Source organism: Myzus persicae, unplaced genomic scaffold, assembly GCF_001856785.1.
Source record: "Myzus persicae strain clone G006 unplaced genomic scaffold, MPER_G0061.0, whole genome shotgun sequence".
Lineage (NCBI taxonomy): Eukaryota > Metazoa > Arthropoda > Insecta > Hemiptera > Aphididae > Myzus > Myzus persicae.
The window spans coordinates 459-22,536 of record NW_019100836.1 but is presented as its reverse complement, the minus strand read 5'-3'; the positions used below and the strand labels follow the sequence as shown (position 1 = coordinate 22,536).

Genomic DNA, 22,078 nt, shown 5'->3' with positions numbered 1-22,078 from the left:
ATTCTTCGATAATTTATTATTTCTTCCTTGATCTCAATGACAAGTCAGTGCTATCTTAACGGCTAATCTTAAAATAATTTATGTTGTATACGCACATTGTTATACAAAATAAAATAAATCCAATCATATTTATTTTCCAGAAAGGTAATGATTTTAATGACGTTTTAATGTTTAGTAGTTCAATGTCTTCCATTTTGAACCATTTTGTTAATAACAATAGTAAATGAAGATGTATATTTTCATTCTAAAGCCATAATGAAAACAACCTTAGTTTATATAACAAGCCTTTTAAAGTTTATTACACACATTTTCTTTGCTCATATATACAGTTCTTGTAAAGATGCAACATTTACAAAAAATGCAGTGTGCCTATGTATATTCAAATTCAATATTATGTCTTTCGAGTCTGAAATCCAACCTACAAACTCATTTGAATCCTTATTTAAGCTTAAAGTATTGGTATTCATACATTTAATAATGACTCAGTGCTATCAATTTTCAAATATTGTGGATATGAATCATGAGTACTTAACAGCTTGATTATAATTAATTTTTGAAAATATTTAAACATGAATCGAAACTACTGAAATTTACGATCACCTTCTTTATGTAAATAACAATTATCTTATTCTATATTTACAATTATACACGTTATATTTAATATTATGTATTATATGAACTTTTTGTTATAAATTTATTCATACAAGTATGTTAATTATTTTAGCTTGATAGAGTTATTAAGTATCTAAAGAATTACAAGAAATTGAAATATTTATGTATTTTTCAAACGTTAAAAAAATTCTGTTTTGTATTTGTCTATGATCAATGATCATCAGCATTTTTTCTTAAAAGAAATTGTATTCGTTTTATTTTCCAAGATATTACCGCTTTCACGATAAAATAATCACCTTATATTTCTGACCCGTAGTCTGGAGATAAATTGTTTACATAAAAATGTACCTTTTTTTGGTTTTTTTTTTATTCATTTCTATAGCTTACTTATAAATTTAATCATAATAATTTAGTATCTATTGTGCCTTTAATATAGAGTATCATCGATTTGAGTAAAAATAACAAGGTATTACCTTTAAACGTATTTTCTTTCTCGAGTACAGAATGTCAGAATATGTTACATATCATTGTACAATATATAATATAATACATTTATGTATTACATCTTCGCATTTATTTAATACAGGAAAGAGTGAATGTATTTTAAAATCATATTTTAATTTAAAAAATGAAATATTTATTTTAAAATTCATAAACTCAGAATATGTTAACCAAACGTTTGGAAACCTCATCACTTTAAGTTACTATGTAGGTTACAACTGGTTGGGGATCAATATTTTTTAAATCATTAAAATATGAATTAGGTACATCAAAAGTATCGTTATTTTACATAGAATTTAGAATATAAATATGATTATAGTAAGGAAAAAGTAATATTTAAAAATTAGAAATTACACTCATCCAGGCACAAGACTTTAGGAACATAGTAAACTTGAAATCAACAAATATTCATGTATAAAAATTGATAGAAATTTTGATGAAAATCTGTAGGAATGCAATAATATTATGTTTATGTAATACCGGTCGATCTTCGATCCACGTGTATTCTTAAAACTACTTTATTATACTATCTTAATTATTATTTTTCATGATTAATATTTAAAAATGTATATTCAATTATCTTATCTATATCTTATATCCTTATATAATTGTATTGAGCTATCATAGTTTACGTTGGAAGCTAAAAAAAAATATATACAATAAATTCCTACGTGGTTTTCGTGAATAAGTTATATATTATGTAGTTATAAACATGGTATAATGTACTTAATTTTGAATTAAAATATAAAGTCTTAATTACTTAAGTTAAAAATTGCACATTTAACTGTAATATTTACGTTGAACACAATTCGTTTGGCATAATAGAAACTACTTATTACTTTAAGTGTGAATGTGATAAATTAGTTCACTCTATGGTTATCAGTAATATTGTTACTTAAATGTGTTAGAAAGAGTTTTTATGTTTTAATTTTTACTATTTGATAGTACATTGTTATAATATAAGATTTCTCTGTTCTTTAACATTGGTATCATTAAGTTTTAATCCACATAATTTGAGTACTTTAAAATGTGAGTGTTACGTATTATTATATTATTATATTTTTACTTATAGGTCACAGTATAGTGATCACAGGTGTGTGTATACTCATATTGCTGGCCAATGTCTAACTACAGTGTACCTATCGCAGAGATAAAAAATATCATCGATGTAGCATTATTGAGCTAGTAGCTCACTTAAAATCGATTACGATTTTATAGCCACACAGATAATATGTTTTGGTTGATCAAACATAATATAATAACTTAGACAATTATTGAATTATAACGAGAATTACGATTTTGATGTCACTAAACTGCAGTTAACTGTTCGAGGAAAACGTATTTGATTAAAAAACAGAAAAATGTTTTAGATTAAATTGATTCAATCTTTGAACTTAACTACTGCAGTATCCAATGGATACTTTTAAAAATAAATTAATATTTAATCACAATTTTTAGTTTGTTTGATGTCTTAAAATTAAAAAAAGAATTCTTAGGAACTTTATTATAATAAAATGATTGCTCTCAAATGTATGAAAATAATACATAACATTCACACTAAATGTTTCACACAACAGTGTGTTGTTAACCGAAGCTATAGTGATATTACTTTATATTGAATCATGTTGTACAAAATATTGTATAATATTGCAATATCGTATAGGGCAAAGTTCAAATGCGATGTATTATCAACGGTTATACCTAAATTATTAAAACGAGGATATTATTTTACATTACTGGATCAGTCTAAATATTGATAAATATAATACAACTTTTGAAACTTGTTTTCTATTATTTCTATACACAGTTAATAATAATAAATATTTTAAAAGATAACCGCCTCAACAAATTAAAACCAATTTAAGTGTCTACAAATATTTCATAGATCTATTTTAGTCAAAATGGGTAATAGTTGAGATTATTTGTGGGTCATAAAAGTTTAAAGTGGTAACGGTAGTTTTCAATATTGTATATTATATTATAACTGGCCATTATTGTCCATTTATTGGCAACTGGCATTTTGACTACCTACTGTAATATAACTAGAATAAAAGTTCTCAGTCGCGAGTCCATTAGTTAAGATAGAGCGATTATAAAACATGTATCTAAGTATAGAAAGTGACATTAATTTTATTTTTACAATATTGAATTTTATAATATTTCAATGATTTTAATATTGTTATAGTTTATAAAATATTTAATGAAATTCACACCTTGAACTACTGCATAGTCATTATTTTCTGTTAAGTAATATTGTCGGGAGAAAACCACTTTGAGGTTGAAATCATGTGGGAACGCAGTCGTTATTGTTACTTCGGTAGAGACAATGTGTCTTAACTCTTAGGTGAATCGATTTCGAATACGTCAAACAAGGGATGACATTATTGGTATTTGCCCAAATGACTATGAGACCGACCGTTGTACTCATAACGGATTATTATCAGTGCTGAGTGACGAAGAACGAAAACGTGGAGAGACTTCGGAGAACAATGAAAACCAAGATATTGGGCGAACGTATTCATTTTATATATTTTTGTTTCGTTATTATTATTTGTTATGCTATTATTTCCGAGACCATTCGTTAATTTAATGTTGTGAAAATATTTTATGTTTTTCATTGAGACAGTTAGGACTAACAACAACAACAAAAATAATAATAATATGCATCTAACGGTCGCAACTTCCACAACTCGTTCATTAATAAAGGCTATTGAAACTTTTATTTTGCACCCGAGTCATAATATAAACATTTATGATTAATATTTATGAAGCAATTATGCGTTTATATACTTTTTAGTACTTCAAATAACCAATATTTAGTTTCGAGTGGCAAATTGAACAAAATGTATGGTTTTTTTTAAAATTACAATTCAGATAATTTTAAAAGTTATTTTGTGCATATATATGTTATTATGTTTAATTCATTTTTTACTCAGTATTCCTAAATCATACGATATTTATTTTTCAATGAATCTTCCCGAGAATCTATGAACCACTTCAAATAAATAATTACTTGTGCATAGCATAATATTTTAGGTTAACTATATTTCATAATTTGGTAGGCAATAATAAAATATGTTAAACTGCTGTTGTAAAAATTTGACGTATTTTGTTTGTTTAAAACTGTAAGAGTAATTACATTAGTATATTATAATAATTGTATAAACATCGCGTTTTACAAAAATTAAAATAAGCCATTATCCGGTCGGCGGCTGACAATAGTGTGTAACACAATAATAATAATAATAATAATAATAATAATAATAATAATTCAATTTTTAGCAAATACGAGGCTCGGTCCTCATGTTGGAGTAGCTCCAACCGGCCCTCTCGTTGTTGTTATTGTAGTTATTGTTGAAGTGAACAATCCACCTCTATGAGTTCCCCTTACGACAAGACTCGTCAGAAAACGTATGTGTATCGACAGGGGAGTTTTTCGATATTAAAACCGATGACCTCGACCGGAAATAAATTACAAGGGTGGACGCGGGTGTAACAATAACGAGAAATTCCAAAAACCCATAACTGTCGATAGATGTAGTAGTCAGTTGCATGTAATGTTGTGTATAGCGGAAACTGAGGGAGATATAAAGGCCAAGAAGAAAAAAAAATGGTACCTATATTATGGCGGCGAAGCTAAGATGAGGAGGAAGAAGAGAAAAAAAGGGATAGTATGAATAGGTACCTACACACTGACACACCATTATATATATATATATGTATCTATGTATAAAACATAAACGGACGTATATACATATTTGTTGCGCTTCCATTACTATTTTGTTCTCTATACGCGCCTTAGACATAGGAAACGAATAAATCAATTATGCACACACGAATGAACCGTGTTAGAGGCTATAAAACAACAACTGGCCGTTTTAAATTTGTATGTTTATATAATATATACATAGAAATACAAAAATTATGAAAAAAATATGAACGTTTTGGCCATGGGATATATGCTGTTGGCGCAAAGGAAACTTTTAGGGCAGTACCTATATTATATATATATAATATATATAGTATTATATATCTAAATTGATCCCAATCCTCATACACATCGTTTTCACCTTTGTATTGGATGATTTTAGGGTATTAAAATATTTTCTATAATATTAAGAACTAAGAGAAATAAATCTTAATCGCAATTTAAGTTAGGTATAATCTTAAAATTCAATTATTTAATCATTAAATATAAAATTTTAGGTACAGGTATACCGTCATTCATAACAATTCAATCACTGTTCCCTGTCACAAACTCGCTTTTTGGGACAGAATCGTCAAAATATTTTATGCATTGAAAATGTATTTTAAATTTATATACTTTGTAATTATTAATATTGTGGTTAGAAATGATTCACTGAATAAAGAATAATATTATTTAATAACAATTGGGAAACATTTGTCGCCTCTTTTGCGTTGTTGTACAATTTTTGATTGAGATTTGATGAAAAAAGTGATGAGAAATATCGACACTGCAACGGAATCGGTATAATATATATCAAGAATTTCAAAACAAACTAAAAATACGCAAGTATGTACTTATAGTGAAACTTTCCAACGTCAATTCAATGCATTTAGAATGAAACTTTGATTATTTTCTAAAAAATGTGTTCGTATGTTATTGGATATTGTGTTATTGTAAAATATTCTTAGATTTGGTTGGACTATAAATTTAAAGAATGATATAAAGTTTCATCCTGCTTTATTTTCCACTGCAGTGCACTTATTTATTGAAGCTTTTTAAACATAAAGTATAGTACTAAATAAATGTAGGTTATATTCGTTCTCAATAGCAAATACTTTGATGAATATAGTATACAGATACTACTTCTGGTAACTGATAATTTATTAATTTGAACATACATATATATGTTTTATATTATTCTGTTTCACTATGTGTTTCATTCAAAATAAATGTTTTTCCTACTTTTTTTTTAATCTAATGTTTGAAAATTGTTTTTAGGAATAAACTACGAAGGTATTTGAGAGTAATCTAACCAAGAGTCAGTTACAACCAGCATTTCTTAGTATAATTTAGTTTAAACTAGAAAGGCTGGTCGTGTATTTTAGATTCTGAGAAGAGCGATAAAAGTAAGTATTGGTTTTCATCTATTATGTGTTATTCTTCCTACTTCATCTTTACGAGAGGTAGAAATTCTTCAGTCTTTAACTTTAAGTTACGGTGGGAGTGAGTCAGGTAAGGTCTTGGTGGCAAATTGGAACTAGTTCGTCATTTTTTATTTTATTTTAACTGGCGGAGAGGGATCAAAAGTAAAAAATGACCAATACTTATGCTGCTTACTGCTGGAAAGCTAATAATTTGTATATTAGAGTTAAATTTTTAATTTTGAAGAAATTCGTTTTTATATTTTAAATTATTCAAATGTAAAATAACAATTTTTTCTCCCACGATTATTGTTGTTTTATTTTAATTAAAATTGTAACTGTAGTAGAAATTTAGAGTTATCGGAGCATTCCATCGTTATCGAACTAAACAGTTTATTTACATGACAATTTAAAAATATTGAGACAAATCTATTAATTATTATAGTAATTCAAAATTATATTAAAGTCAAAAAGTTTGAAATCTTTTATTAAGTCTTACATATAGAGTTTTTCAAAATTATCGAAAATATATTTGCTCAATTTTTTTTACAAAGATTTGATGTTATGTTTTGACAAAATTGGATATTTAAACAAAAAAATTGAGATTTTTCCTTTAACGATTTAAATTATTATATTAAAAATCAAAAAATATTTTATACTTAAGAACATGGCATTTTACATTACCTACGTATGTTATTAATATGTTCTATACATAAAAATATTTTCAGACTAGTTTTATTTATGTGTGCCACAGGTCTACAATTTATTGCATTGACTTAAAAGGTTATAACTAATTACAAAAATTATTATACGATATCATAATTTAATAGTTATTAAAATAATATATGCTGTTCTTTTGAAAAAACTTGACAAAGCTTAATAATTTGCTAATATTATTATAAATACAATAGGGATTATGTTTTAGCTCAGATACATAAATTTGTTATCAATAAATACTCAATTTAAAAAAAAATTATCCATTACAGTGATAAACTTAGCGAGTTCCTCGGTTTTTTTAATATGGTTTTTGGCAAGAATATGAGTTATTTATTTTATATATCATTTAAAATTATCCATATGTTGATTATCTGATTCACTTAAGTATTTATTTAATATTTTTTCAAATTTTTTATAAACATTTTTTTTTAAATCTAGTTTTTTTAGTTGAATGGAAGCAAGCCTAACATATTATATTTTAGCTCTTAAGAATTTAAACATACAAAAAGGTGTAGGTAAGTGTTTCAATTCAATTAATTAATTAGTTTAAACCTAAATGCGTGTCTCATAAATACTTATGTATTCATAAATATAGTTGCTGTATGCATGAGTGTAACTATTTTTCATTCGTGTTGACCTAATTTATCTTTCTTTTGTTAATTATTGTTTAATTTGCTATTATTTACGTTTCTATTTTATTTCTCACGGAATAATATAATAATAAATAGTGATATACATCAAAAAGTTGTGTACATACAATAGTTAGAAAAAAACTAGGATTTTGTTACTAAGAAAAATAAAAATTTTGTTAAAAATATCAAAGATATGATTTGTAAAAAAATAAGTGGAAATCTGCATGTTATAATACCAAATAATTTATTAATAGTACTTAGTTATTATAGTCTAAAATATTATAAATTGATAATTATATATTGGTTATAGAAATAAAGTATATTGGTAATAGTAATTCATAAATATGTTTAACTCTATTATCTTTGGATTATATACGAATATTTAGAGTTGACAAACACAAAGCCAACAAATTTAAAAACCTTTTGGAATAAACACTTTTTTAATTATAAATTAAAGGAGATTTTTAGTTTAATTTATGATATCTTGGAGCCACTTTAAAATATAATTGTGTGAATATTTAACTCCATTTTATTGTTAAATATTAATACTATTTTAATTAAAATATTAATACAAATTAAAAAATATATATATTCACGAAAAATTAATCCAGGTAAGATTATATATTAAGAGATCTTGAAAATTTCCGCTCGAAGTATTTTAAGTCGAATCACCAGAATCTGGATTTTCCCAACTTCAGGTAACTGAATAATTGTGCTATAATTTGAATTTTTACTACTCTTGTGAAAGAGCACAGATTTTTTTCTCGTTTGGAACTGACATTAGTTTAACATATAAATTGTAAAATATTAATATTAAAATAAAATGGACGTGGTAGTTATTCTGAAAAAAAACCAGGAAGACAATGGAAAATGTAATTAGGATGACAATTTGTAATATTTTATTTTTGAGTTATTGCGCTAAATGTATTCAATGTTAACGTATACTTTGCGTAGGTATTTCTTTTATTCAAACAGATTTTATACTTCTTATACAATTAATGTTAATGATGTTTGCATTTTAAGTATATTATGATTAAAGAATAAAATATGCCAATAAAATAAATTTAATGTAACTTTAATTCAAACAATATTTACACGTTTAAATATTATTGTATAATGTAGTATAATGTTATGCATGTGGCTTATCGTTGAAACTTATCAATATTTAATCGAAACTAAAAATGTCGAAATCAAGTGAAAGATTTGTTTTATTTTTGTTTTTCACTTGTACGTTTTATATTTGATAGTGAAACTTTGAAAACAAGTCAACACCCAGAATAACTTTCTATGAGATGGTTAGTTGTACACTCGATTGTCACACCTTCCCCTCCATTAATCCCCGACTTTGTGAAAGTTTCAAAAGTCATTTTGTTCAAAAGAAGACAGATATGACGACCAAATATTAAATTATACATTTAACATTCTACTTGACCGTATCGTACACAAGACCAATACTGTACATTATACAAGCTTATTTTATACGCATATACATACCAACTATAAATATCAAATACAATAAATGCGTTTCAAACCGAACGGTGACAATTTATCTGCGTAATGCGTAATATATTATTAGATACGGTGTTTCGATTTTTCGCATATTATTATCAAAATAAAATACACGCTGATCACGTTTCTCATTATAGACACTTACAATACTAGTTTCATTGTATCAAAAGGAAAATAAACTCAAACGAATTGTGCAAGAGTGTACAGCGTAAGAGGATTTCGTACTCTCAGGGGTTGTCGGACAACTGGACAAAAGAACAGATTCGCTAAGGGTGAAAGGGCGGTTGAGCGTAAAAGGTGTTCGGCATATTATATCCTTTCACTTTCGTTACGTTCCACACACACTCACAAGCACAACCTATGTATTTTCCGGGCTAACAAGGACAATACTATTTGGGCCTAATGACTATCCACACACTTTATTATTATTTGAAAGTAAATCATGATCTACGGTGTTCGATTTTATCATAAATTAAACTTTTTGTGTTTTATTTGAAAATTATTTTTAAGAATATGAACTTTCGATTTCGAAGGTTTTTAAATATTTTAACTTGGAAAACTATATTACACAATTAATACATTTTTATCAAAACACTGTTAACATATTATACAAAATACATTATTTCACTTTTAAAAATATTTAGATTGTTGAATGATACAGCTAATAAATTGTACACTCTAAGAAATAAAACTATTTGTTGTATTTTGTCGCCGGTCTGTATAAAACTATATTTCATTTGTTGAGTCACGAGTTAAAGAACCACAACTTAATGTATACTCAACTGTAGTTTACTGTAATTAACATTTACAACTATCCCAATGATGATATCCATTATGTGTTGAAGTAGTTTTGAATCGTTTTATCGTATTTAAATTTTAGGACGATAATAAAAACGAGTTATTGCAAAATGATTGTTTTATCAGATAATTGCTTGTACTTGTTTATGAAAACGATTGCACTACATTTATTGCTATGAAATATTACTGTAACATATGTCGCATTGTACCATGTTGTACCTACAAATGGCCTTTAATCTATGTAAATAGAAACGTAAAACCAAAATGTACTTGGCCGCAATGGCCATCATTCAATTCACCACAACTATCAGGTTTTTGTAAATTCGTTGAATTATGCTTTGTACAAGTTTGCAATGTATTGTTTTTCGCTTCATATATTTTATGATTTTTTTTCGTTAATTTTTTTTGTTGAAAAAAAAAATACCATACCTTTCATCCAACAGATGTTGACTATACTATTGTAGTCTTACTATTGTAAGATTTATAATAAAACACCCAGAACGTGACATGATTTACTTAGGTGTTTCGTATGCGACATTTTCTAAAACTAAATGTCAATACTATATACTATGTAGGTACGGATATTATTTACCATTGACGTTTTCTTTATTTTTGGTATAATATTTTATCAAATGTAACTGTGATTTGTAAGAAAATAAATATCAATTCTGGACACATTGTATGCTACTTTAATGAATACTGTTACAATTAGTAATGTTAAATGTCGCAACGTAATAAATTAGATTTTTTTGATAAAAATCATTTAATTTTTATTTAAATTGAAAAATTATCCTTGCTTCACTGGTTTAATTTTATGACATTTAATCATTGCTCAGTAAGTTTTATGAAGGAAAATAATTATGATGATTGGCATATACAATTATTATAATTATTAATTTAATTTTTACATTTTTTTTTATATTTTGTTACTGTACATTGTTCACCAGTCATCACAGATTATTCAAACTAAATAAGTATGCCACTACATACAGTACATATTAGTATGCTGAATAAAATAATATCATAAAAAGTTAAGTGATTTTATAATTCTTGATGACAAATGAATACCTTCCTCATAAAAATAAAAGAAATTATGTAATTATGTGTAAAACAAGTACAACTTAGAAGTGGTTTTTTTTACTATCGTTATTATTTTTCAATCAAATTAGGAAATAATTCAATTAAAGTATGTATGTACAGCATAAACCAAGAGAAAAAAAAGTATCCATTTCTATAATAACTATTAAATATTTCATTAACTTCTGTTTCTGATGATGTTTTCCACAATGGACAAATTGTTTTGAAACTTTATTTCGGAACGACCGAAACAGAAAAGAGTTTAATACTAGTGTTTATTGAATATGATACAATTTTAATAAATACAACCACTGAGTTATTTAGGTATATGCGTATTAAGTAACTCAACTTTTCATTTCTCTCGTCTCTATGGCGTTGGTTTAACTATTAGGTCTATTTTTTCTTATTGAATACTTATTTTATAATAAGATATAAATAATAGGTATGAAATTGTTTCATTTCTTTTCAAAAAAAATTAGAGTTACACGGCGTGTTTGATAGAGAAATTAGGAACATTGCGGTTGTGAATGTATATTTTTATTTACACTAGTACAATAATTATTGTAATTAGCCAGTGTGGTGTTAGAGTCAATACTAGGTGTCTATCCACAATAATAGATTCTAGTACAATCTCACTTGAGTACTCAACAAACTTTAAGTATAAAACTATCATAACAATTATTTATATACGAATATACTATTTAAATATAATATAATATTATAATATTGCTCATATTTTCACTAACATAACTTGATGCAGCACCAGTGTGCACGTTGTTCGTTCCTTGTGTGTTCAAAAGCAACTTTCGATAAAAGCAAAATGTATTAGGTATTTACTATTACTTCAATAAAGTTAAAAATAATATAGTTTAAATGATATTTGAAGTATATTTAATGAAAAATATTGATTTGTGATATTCCTGTTTTAATTTTCAAATTTTTCTTTTTCGTACCTCACACTTGACTAATAGGTATATTTTAATTATTTACTTCTTGTTCGATAATAAACGTTGCATAAATTATTTTTTTCTTTATAGAAAATGTAACTTTGGATTTTTCAATCAGACGAATACAATCATGAACATTATTGTGCGTTATTAACTGGCTTCAAACGTGAAAGATAATAATATTATAATGTTTAAACAAAAACTTGTAATCAATTTATTCAAGTGAAATAATTACATAACTATTATGACGGTACAATTATCTTACTAAAAAAAAACTTTCTACGTTTTCTGACAAAAGTGTTCATTATTCGTACGAATAATAATACGTTAATAAGATAATTTTATAGGTTGAAAATTCGATATATCATCATTCATCTTGATATTATTAAGAGCAAATGAAGGCAATAAGACAATATTTATGCTTACTGAGTATTTGCAGCGTGTGTTTTAACTCTACTGGTTCAAGTGTTCCAATCTGGCATATGTAATTGCCAGCGTCGTTGATTTGCACGTTGCGGATCTCCAAATTGTATCCTTCGACGATCCGGATACGTTCTTCCGGGGTCACCTTAGTTGTACCAGCTGTCAAAATTGCTATTCCTTTTTTCCAAGCCAGCACAAAGTTCTCTGAAACAGAATATGAGTAATATTAGATACATAATATATTCATATTTCATATTATTAAGAAATAAATTGAAATTAATAGTTAGTTACAAATAGCTTTAAATTATACAAATATTCCGTCGCAATACTACACGATGTAGGTACAGTAATCAATATTCATTTAATACGTATCATTAGAATATTTGTGATTTACATTATGTCAAGTTGGAAAAAATAATTCTAATAAATCTCTAATACCAATTTATAAGTACCAATACTACCTTATTTTTAAAGAATTTTCAGAGAAAAAATAATTTTTTTTTGGTTTGTTTTAAGTATCGTACTAGCCTTTTTTTCAAATTAGATGACGTACTCTAGTTGAATTTATAGTTTTTGGTTAAATACGATTATAATAAATTTAATAATTTATTACATTCAGTATTGTGTGTCACATCTACCTAAATAAAATAAGAAACATAAACTGTACTAAAAGATTTTTACAATTTGCAGGTTACAATAGGATAAGTGAGTGGTTTATGTAACATTCTACAAATAATAAAATATACTATTGTGTCCTGGTGTGCAGTGATAATTGTCCACGGTCACAAAACGTGTTCTGAGTGTAAGAATCGACCGATGTCACTAGTTCTTGGATGGGTGACCACATGTGTTTTAGTGACAAATCCTCGCCACAAATACAAGTGTTCCGAATCAACCGTATCCCCCTATAAATGCTAATTGCCATAATTGCCGTGCGTTTAAGATCAATACAAAAAAAAAAATATATATATATATATATATATGTATATTTTTTAAACAAAATATCTTAATGAGTTAAATTTTTTATGTATATCATATGCAACTACTTGAAAACCATATTCACGAAAGACGAAAATAGATACCATTAAAAATGTATTCTTATTAATCCATTTCCTGGCTTGATAATGTAAATATTGATTCCAGGCCCTGATATATAATACAATATATTTTATATTATTTAATTTTAATTTAAAGTCTAAGAGTTTTAATAAAAAGTTTCATCTGAAAGTCCCTCCGATTCGCGACGCGTCCTTAAAATAATAATATGTACATATTTGCAGCAAACAAAAAGTCATATAATATTGTAATGTACGTTAAGAATGATGTTTATACATATAAAAAAATATATTAAATATGTATGTTTAATTAATATTTAGACATACTCAACATGGGTGGTCTCACAAAATACATTTGTATGAATGTTGTTGCTGGGATTTGATCAATAAATCAATTTTAGAAATATTAACAATTTGTTAAGTAATAATTTATTACTTAAAAAACACATTACTATGATTATACTTATACAATATTGTATGTACAAAAATGCAATTGTTGTTGCACTTTAATAAATATAATTTTAATATAAAGGCTTACAAAATGTCAACTACCATCAAATAGTTATATCGGGATCGCCGCATAACTACAAATTGTCCGAGGAGCTACAATAGAGTATAATGTCATTAACATTTCTTAGCCCTATTCAATATAGTTGAGTTTAAGTGAATTGAAAACTCGAATAGAATCTCTCGAAAAGTTCATTACGCACAAATTAATCCAACCAATTCCAAAAGCGGCAAAGCTATGCAACCTATTTAATTTCCATTATAATGTTACTATTTTTATTTGGACATTTGGATAATTCACAGCTCAATGTTTTTAAAACAATGTCTAAATTAGAACTTGTTGTATTATATATTATAAGTACCGATTTTAATGTAATAATCTTACTTACCTATAATCGATTATTTGAGATCAAACCATAGCTGTGGTTAATTCATTTCGACAATAGTAGATTGGTCGGACGACACGCAACTATATCAATACAAGGACACTCGCTATTCTTAAACTTTCATAAGATTGTTTCAGAAAAATAAACTTAAAAAATATCCATCAAAGTGCTTTAGAGTTCCTTGGGTGTGGTTTTCGTTTAAAAGGGAAGTATATCAGATGGATACCTACTAAATATACGGTTCTTGGCAAATAATTCCGTTAAATGGCACGTGTGTTAACATAGGATGTTAAGCCCTAAATCAATAATGTTTTAGAGTACCTACCTACCTACATTACAGTTAATACTCACGTCAACCATATTTTATCATAGGGGTTGTATACAGATTTTGTTGCTGTCATTAAATTTCAATACCATTCGTGGTCATTCTTGAAAACAGCAAATTGGCATTCAAAGATTACCTTTGCCGTCTAGGCCTAATCTTATACAATTACAAAGATGTATAGAATTATGTTTATAAAAATCGCCCCTGTCAAGCTGATTAATTGTTTTTTGTCCGATGTTTCGAAATGGAGAAACTCGCCAGTCCAGAATAATGAAGCATTCTGCTGAAAACGAGAATTACAAATAAAACAACCTCCTTCATCGTGCTACATGGTTTTTGAAATAAGATCAAGCCCATGTCTCAGTGGTTTTCACGTACAACTAATTTTAAAGAGTAGTTACAAGTATCTAAAATACAGCTTCAGTTAATAAACAGTAAATAAAGAAATAAACTGTTTAAAAAATGTTTATTTCTCCTCTTCTAAAGTTAAAAGTTGTAATATAATAGATATAATGTAAATATCTATCTTAGAACTATATTATATTAGGTACTTATAACTATTTTAAACTGTACACAGTTAATGATTTATTTTAATTAAACAACTGTAATGGTAGGTACAAATTAAAATAATAATGTGTAAAGTTCAGAAGAACAAAATAAAATAGATAGACGATTGAATATTCATTTTAAAAATAAACTAATATGAAAATATTTTTAGTTTTAATTAATACGAGGCTTAAGTCATAGTTACATTTCAATTTTTTTTTTTTATAAATGTTAATTCAATGTAAAGTTAAGTCTGAATCAGTAAATATTTTAATGATAAAAATTAAATTACTTATCATGGAGTGTTTTTGAGTAAGGATTTGAATGAATACGAGTTCATAATTCAATACACCGCGTCTATCAATGCCACTAATTAGCATTTTGCATCAATAAATTATTTACTATCACTATTTTAAAGTAAACTATCCAAAATATGAATAAAATTTAAATTAAAAAACATTAGAAATAGGAAACCCTTTTCGAGAGTCAAGAAAGTACCTATGTTATTTTGATTATCAAATAATAGAAATATATATTATATCCTGAGATATAAAAAGAAAATAATAATAGTAATACAAAGAAAACAAACACTATTAAATATGTTTATACCAATCGCTGCTCTCAGAATCTATAAGTTCTACTTATCTGATCCTCAATTGACCATAGGAAACAATTTATAACTAGAAAAGTTGTAGTGATTTCATTAAATTATATGTTATTAATGGTCACTAAACTAAAGCCCATAATTATATATACATGGAAAATTCTTTGAATACAATCGTTTCAACAATGAATGAAAAATGTTTGAGTAATAAAAATACATATAATCTTATATGATAAACTATACATATATATAGGCACCTAGCTTCAATAGTTGCTTAATTATAGTGAATAGCTTACGGTCAAACGTCTCTTCTTATTGCATTGAAAATCATTTCTACAACTAACAGTAGGTATATTTTCGGAGATAACGTCTATCTATTTACGTCCAGAAAAATAATACAACTGGAAAGTTCATTGATCTGTTCTAATTCTGAGAAGAAAAGGAAAAAAACCCTTTTAATCTCATCGGACAATGGACTACAGTTACTGGACATTTGTCCGACGATGGGATTGCAATTACACGTAATGCAACCAAACTTTGGATGTCTTGCATTGTTTCGTCTTTTTCCGATATCTTAGATTACCGTTATTTGTGATCAATAAGTCGTAGTCAATAGATCATCGTCGAACCTTTCTACTCGTATTACGCATTATTATTATACACATAGCCACGTTCTTCTTTATAACCCCAATTTCTTCATTCCGTATCCATTTCAAAGGATAATTTGGAATACAACTGGGGTCCTCGATGAGTGAGTATACAGGAATTTAATATGGGGGGAGGGGTTATCATGATATTTATATATTATAGTATAGTAAATAAATGTGTACAGTAAATACATTTAAATACTTTCCATGTTATAAGAAAGTATTTGAACCAACTAACCATCCTTGCCTAGAGCGCTGTTCTCGATCATCATGCGTATAGCTTTTCACAAATACGCGCCAAAATATTTTTTAAATTGTATTTGAAGTAAACAGTTTTTTTACACAATTCTTTTTGAGAATACCTCGTAATGTTGCTAGACTTTTTTAGTTATCTTTCCGTCGTTTGTCTTAGTCACGGTCATAGGTAAATCAACAAACAAAAAGACTTTCAAATGTTGTACTTAGTAGTTGACGGAAACTGACAAGTGATTGAAGCTCCTATTTATTTTACGAAAATCACTGTAGTTAACATGGAAATAAATATTATGATAATGATATAGATGAATCTCAATTTATATTTTTTTTGAAACAAATTGAGGGTTCCAAATATTAGATTAATAATATATTAATTCAAGAATCATTGAAAGAAGTTTTATCATGCGACGCAGTTAACATAAGTGATGTTTTATCCTTAGGTACCTTATACCATAAACCATATTTTTATTTGTTGTTTAAATAAAAAAACTAATACTTTAATTTTCAATACCTACATTAAATACAATACCTACACTACAAGATACTACAATTAATTAGGTATTATTTATATACAATTGTATACTTTATTTCAAAAATCATAAAAACGTTTCAAAAAAGTCGTCGAAAGAATTTAAAATTTGAATTTTTGTATATTGTATATACATTTAATGAATTAAAACTACATTGATCATATTTTGTTTCATTTTATTATAAAGAAAACATTTAATATAAATATTATTTATAAATGTATAATGCTAACTACATAATATGCCATGGAGTAAAATAAACGCATGGCACTTTTTTTAATAACATTATTTTAAGGCACTATATTATATATGATAAACAGACATCTCGGAATCATCTTTCAAATACTATTACATTCGATTTAAAATGTAATTATGATAACACACCTGCTGCCACTCTTTTGGACAACTCAAGACAATAGCACTCCCTAAATCGTTAACTGCATACACTACCTACGTGTAAGGAATGTCCGCTTTCTTATTTTTTTCAATTCTATTATTCAAGTGGTTCAAATGAAAATAATTTTTAGTTTTCACGTAAAGGTACTAGAAGTATATATAGTTTCCAATTACAGTCAAAATGCAATAAGTAGAAATCGAACAAAGATCGACGAAATTCATTTGAGTTTTCAAATTTCTCAAACACTCGTGTACGAGTCCCTAAATATATTATTGGATGTGATTGACATTTCTAGGAAATTGTTGTTTTCAAAGTTCTAATAAATTGTATGTTGATAAAAAGTGCTATAAAACTTATTTACAAATATAAAATATTCTAAAAAGTTTTTCTGAAAATATCGATGAAAATTTCTTAGTCGAAATTAAAACTGAAATCATGCCAATCAAAGAAATTCTGATATTTATTTTAATATAGGCAATTGTGCCATGAATCTGAGCTGAATAAAAAATATATTGCTCATAATATTTCATTAATCATTAATTCGAATTTACATAGATATACTATACACATGGTTATAAACCCTGCAACTTTTAAATGATATCCAATGTAGACAACAATAATAGCCAATTAAAATCTACAATTGAAATACTATATTTCTATATTTCCAATTAAAAATTAACAATTTCGTATGAGATTAATGAATATTGATGATATCGTTAAATATTGAAACCAGCAATTGTTTTTTTTAAACTGATTTTAAATATAAGTTTCGATTCGTAATAGAAACATTGTAAAACGTTAGCATTTTTTCATGAGCTATATTATCAAAGTAAGCTTCCCGTAATTTATAATAATTATTATCAAATAAAACATTAAACCAACATTTTTTATTTATTTTTATAGTTTTCTGTACTAAACTATTACAGCTCAACAATTAAATTAGATAATATACATATGGGTTGTTAATATTAAATAATACTAGTAAGGTGTAGTTACGTGTAGGTACACAAGTATTCAATATTACAAAATATCTCACGGATGAATAATTTTATAAAAAAACGAATCAACAGTTTTATAAAGAAGTCTCGCGTAGTGTAATTAATGATTATAATGCAATATCGTTACATTAGTGAATAGCATTTTGTCTAATTTTTTTCAAGGGATATACCTGTATGGTATATCTCGATTATTTATTTCTACAGTAGGTATCCAATAGGTTTACCACCAATCACCTCAATCGTAATTTATACAGGTCCAAATATAATTTCGTATAACGAACACCGGATCCAGCCAATTAGGGTGGATAATATAATAATATAAGGCGGAGTATATTGTATAAAAGCAACCTTTCCCAGGAAATATCGTGTTCCTCCAATTTCGAACGGCCTTTGATTGTGTTCGCTCACGGATTTAATTGAGCGCTTATTACATTGTTGTACTATAAATTATAATAACGCGGCACGCGTCTTGTAAACCAAGAAGTCGGTCGATGCATTTTTGAAAGAGAGAGAGGGGGAGTAAGAGAGAGAGAGAGAGATAGGGAAAGAGAGGGGAGAAAACAAAAACCCGGACTCGAGGGAACGGCCGCGGCAGTCGAACAAAATTCGATCGCTCGGATAGTGATGATAATGACGTCGTCGTTGGCGTGTAAAATAATAATATTATTATAACTGAATGCATCTCATCGGAAGGAAACGAAAACAAAAAAAAAAAACTGTGGTTTTAATTTCAATAAGAGCACTACCGCGACTGGCACATTACATTATTATTACAGGAGCGGTTGTTTTACAGCCATCGGACCGACTGCGGACAGTGTGGGCTGTTGTGTCGGCCGAACCAACTCGGCCATACAACGAGAAAGATTTACACGCGTATACCTATAATACATTTAAACGATATCGCGTGTTCGGTGCCTATTAATAAAATGATATACGATAGCGGACAGGGTCGGCGAGAACTCGAGAGGCCAGAAAGTTCGGAGGTTTGCTTCTTTCTTCTGCGTCAGTATAATGGGGCGAGGGTGACGGTGCGAGTGCCTACTCTATTATAAACTTCACACCAACTTCACACGGCACACTCCGATTAAAGAAAAAAAAAAAAAAAGAAACACCATAAACCTTGGACACGCGTATTCGATTGTCCGGTCATTCCAATCGGCACGATATCATTTTCAATTAGGATTTCGGTCTTATATTACACAACGCGTTTTATATTTTAAGGTATCTATACTATACATACCGGTATATTTATACCCTTTTCTATGTATTTCCCCAACATGATGAGACAGTTCATTATTTATTGCTGCCGCAAACTGCTCGCGGTTGTCTCGAAAATAAAAGAACGGCGAACGAGAAGGTATAATATAATGTATATAAGTTCCGGCGCGGTGTGGCGTGCGGCCAATACAGACGGTAAATAAACGATGAAAAAATATTAATATGTAAAATCATAGCACCATCACAGCAGTATTATACATTGTACGGATGTCTGATGTGGATAAAATTCACCTCGTCAACTGTAATCGCCGACCGATACGATTCATGATTTTATAACATTATACCTTACATTATAATATTATTATGTGGCCGTGCACTCTTGACTGGGAGGTATCACAACAGGGAGTTCGAGATTTCTTTTATTCGGGGTGCGGAATAAAGCTGCAAAATAATATAACATGACCATTAAGGAGGGAAAGGTTACCGAAATCTACTTGGAAAAAGTTGTCTCGAACTTGTTGGCAAGTAACAAGTATACGCACTAACGGGAAAGGAAAAAAAACTGTTTTGCCGTGAGTCGTACAACGCCACACCTCACCATCCGTTCAGCGATTTCAAATACACATACGAGAGTATTACACACGTAGATTTATATAATATTTTGTAAAAATTAGTCTTTCACCTAAGAATGTGAATAATGAAAATTAGATTTCGTATTAACCTCACGTTGATGAGTATGTGTTGAATATTACGTAACAACGTAAATATCTACAGCGGAGGTTCACTTTATGGGTGAGCAATCGAAAAAAAGCTAACAAAATACAAACTCCATAGGCAGTAGTCGTAATTATAATATAATGAAATATGTACAAGGCAATCGCATTCGCGGTGCTGTGTTAAGGGTTGCCCGCGGTGCGTGTGATAGCCGCTGGAAATCCCTCGTAGATAAACCGTCAGAAATGATTTTCGGTTATCGCGTGGCAACGAATCTTACAGAAATATAGGACAATAATAACAATAATAACAGTAACAATAATAGTAATAATAATAATAATAATAATTTAATGGTGGGCATGCCACCGCCGTTATTATTGCTGCAGCAGCTCAAAGCAGCAGCCGCCGTAATCAGCGAGGGTGCAAGTGAAACCGAATTATAAATTGTCCGCCGCTTAGCGATAAAAATAAAATAATACTATTATGGTAATAATAATATTATTGTTATTATAAAAGAAGTAGGTATGATGATAATCATATGGCAGGCGCTGTTGCCACCGGTGTATTTCCGCTATATCCATTACCATGGCCGGTAAACAGTTGTTATTGTGCGACCTGCGCCGAATTTTCAATGCTCGCCAAATATAGCTGCATCGATCGAATGCGAGAAACATACTCTGCTCGTCTGTTGTGCCGCGATAATGGACAATAATATTGGCGAAACGTTTACCAAATCGCGCCTATACCGGTTTGTTTTCGTACAACTGGCGGCTATAAGTTGTGGACGAATACCCATCAGGCAGACGATATCAACCGAATATGCCAAACCCTATAGATAATAAATACGTTATGTTATATCCAAGGTGGATATACATCCATTATCCACCTTGGTTATATCGAAAGAACCACATATCTCAGTATAATATAGGTGTGTTTGATGAAACCTGTCCTCCTACCTGTACTTAATAAACTCCAAGGAACGTCAATGGATGTTTGTTGACAAATACGATTATTGTTATTATGCGTTTGGGTGATTCACCATGCAGCTATTCAAAATCTGATTTTTGAAAATTTTAAATATACCATAATATGAAGACCATATTTTCTGATTAACCTGTGATTGTAAATAAATTAGCAGATAGCTGTACCGAATATTTTGACATTTGCCGTATTTTAACTTTGTGTACTATAAGAATAATATTGATAGGTGATAATTGGTTTGGAGCATATAGGGGCCACGGTGGGTAGGACATTTTAATAATTGATATTAATCCATCAACATTAATAATTTGTAAACATATTTCAAGTCTATTTAATATTTTTGTAAAATCATTTTGAAGGATAATACAATTTGATAAACTAAAATACAGCACTAGGTACTAGTTTATATTTTGAAATATATTAAAAAAAAATATTTCCATTAAATATATATATTATAGCAAAACAGGAGATTTTCATTTGAAAAAAGAGAAGTTTATAGAGCACACTCTTAAAGTAGGTGGTTCAAAGTAACACAAGACTTTAAAAATATGGGGGGTAGGTAGGTATATTTAAATAAATTTAAAAAAAACAGA

General features: G+C 28.0%; 1 protein-coding gene across 1 annotated transcript in view; it reads right to left on the bottom strand.

The window, feature by feature from the left end:
• LOC111026361 (limbic system-associated membrane protein-like) overlaps positions 1–16,664 on the bottom strand; it is an 85,939-nt gene extending 69,275 nt beyond the window's left edge. Inside the window, exons 1-2 of the mRNA XM_022304425.1 lie at positions 16,634–16,664; positions 12,329–12,529 (exon numbers count right to left, since the gene is read on the bottom strand). Coding sequence (XP_022160117.1) covers positions 12,329–12,529; positions 16,634–16,664 — 232 coding nt within the window. The remainder of the gene's footprint in view (positions 1–12,328; positions 12,530–16,633) is intronic.
• Positions 16,665–22,078: the final 5,414 nt, after the last annotated feature.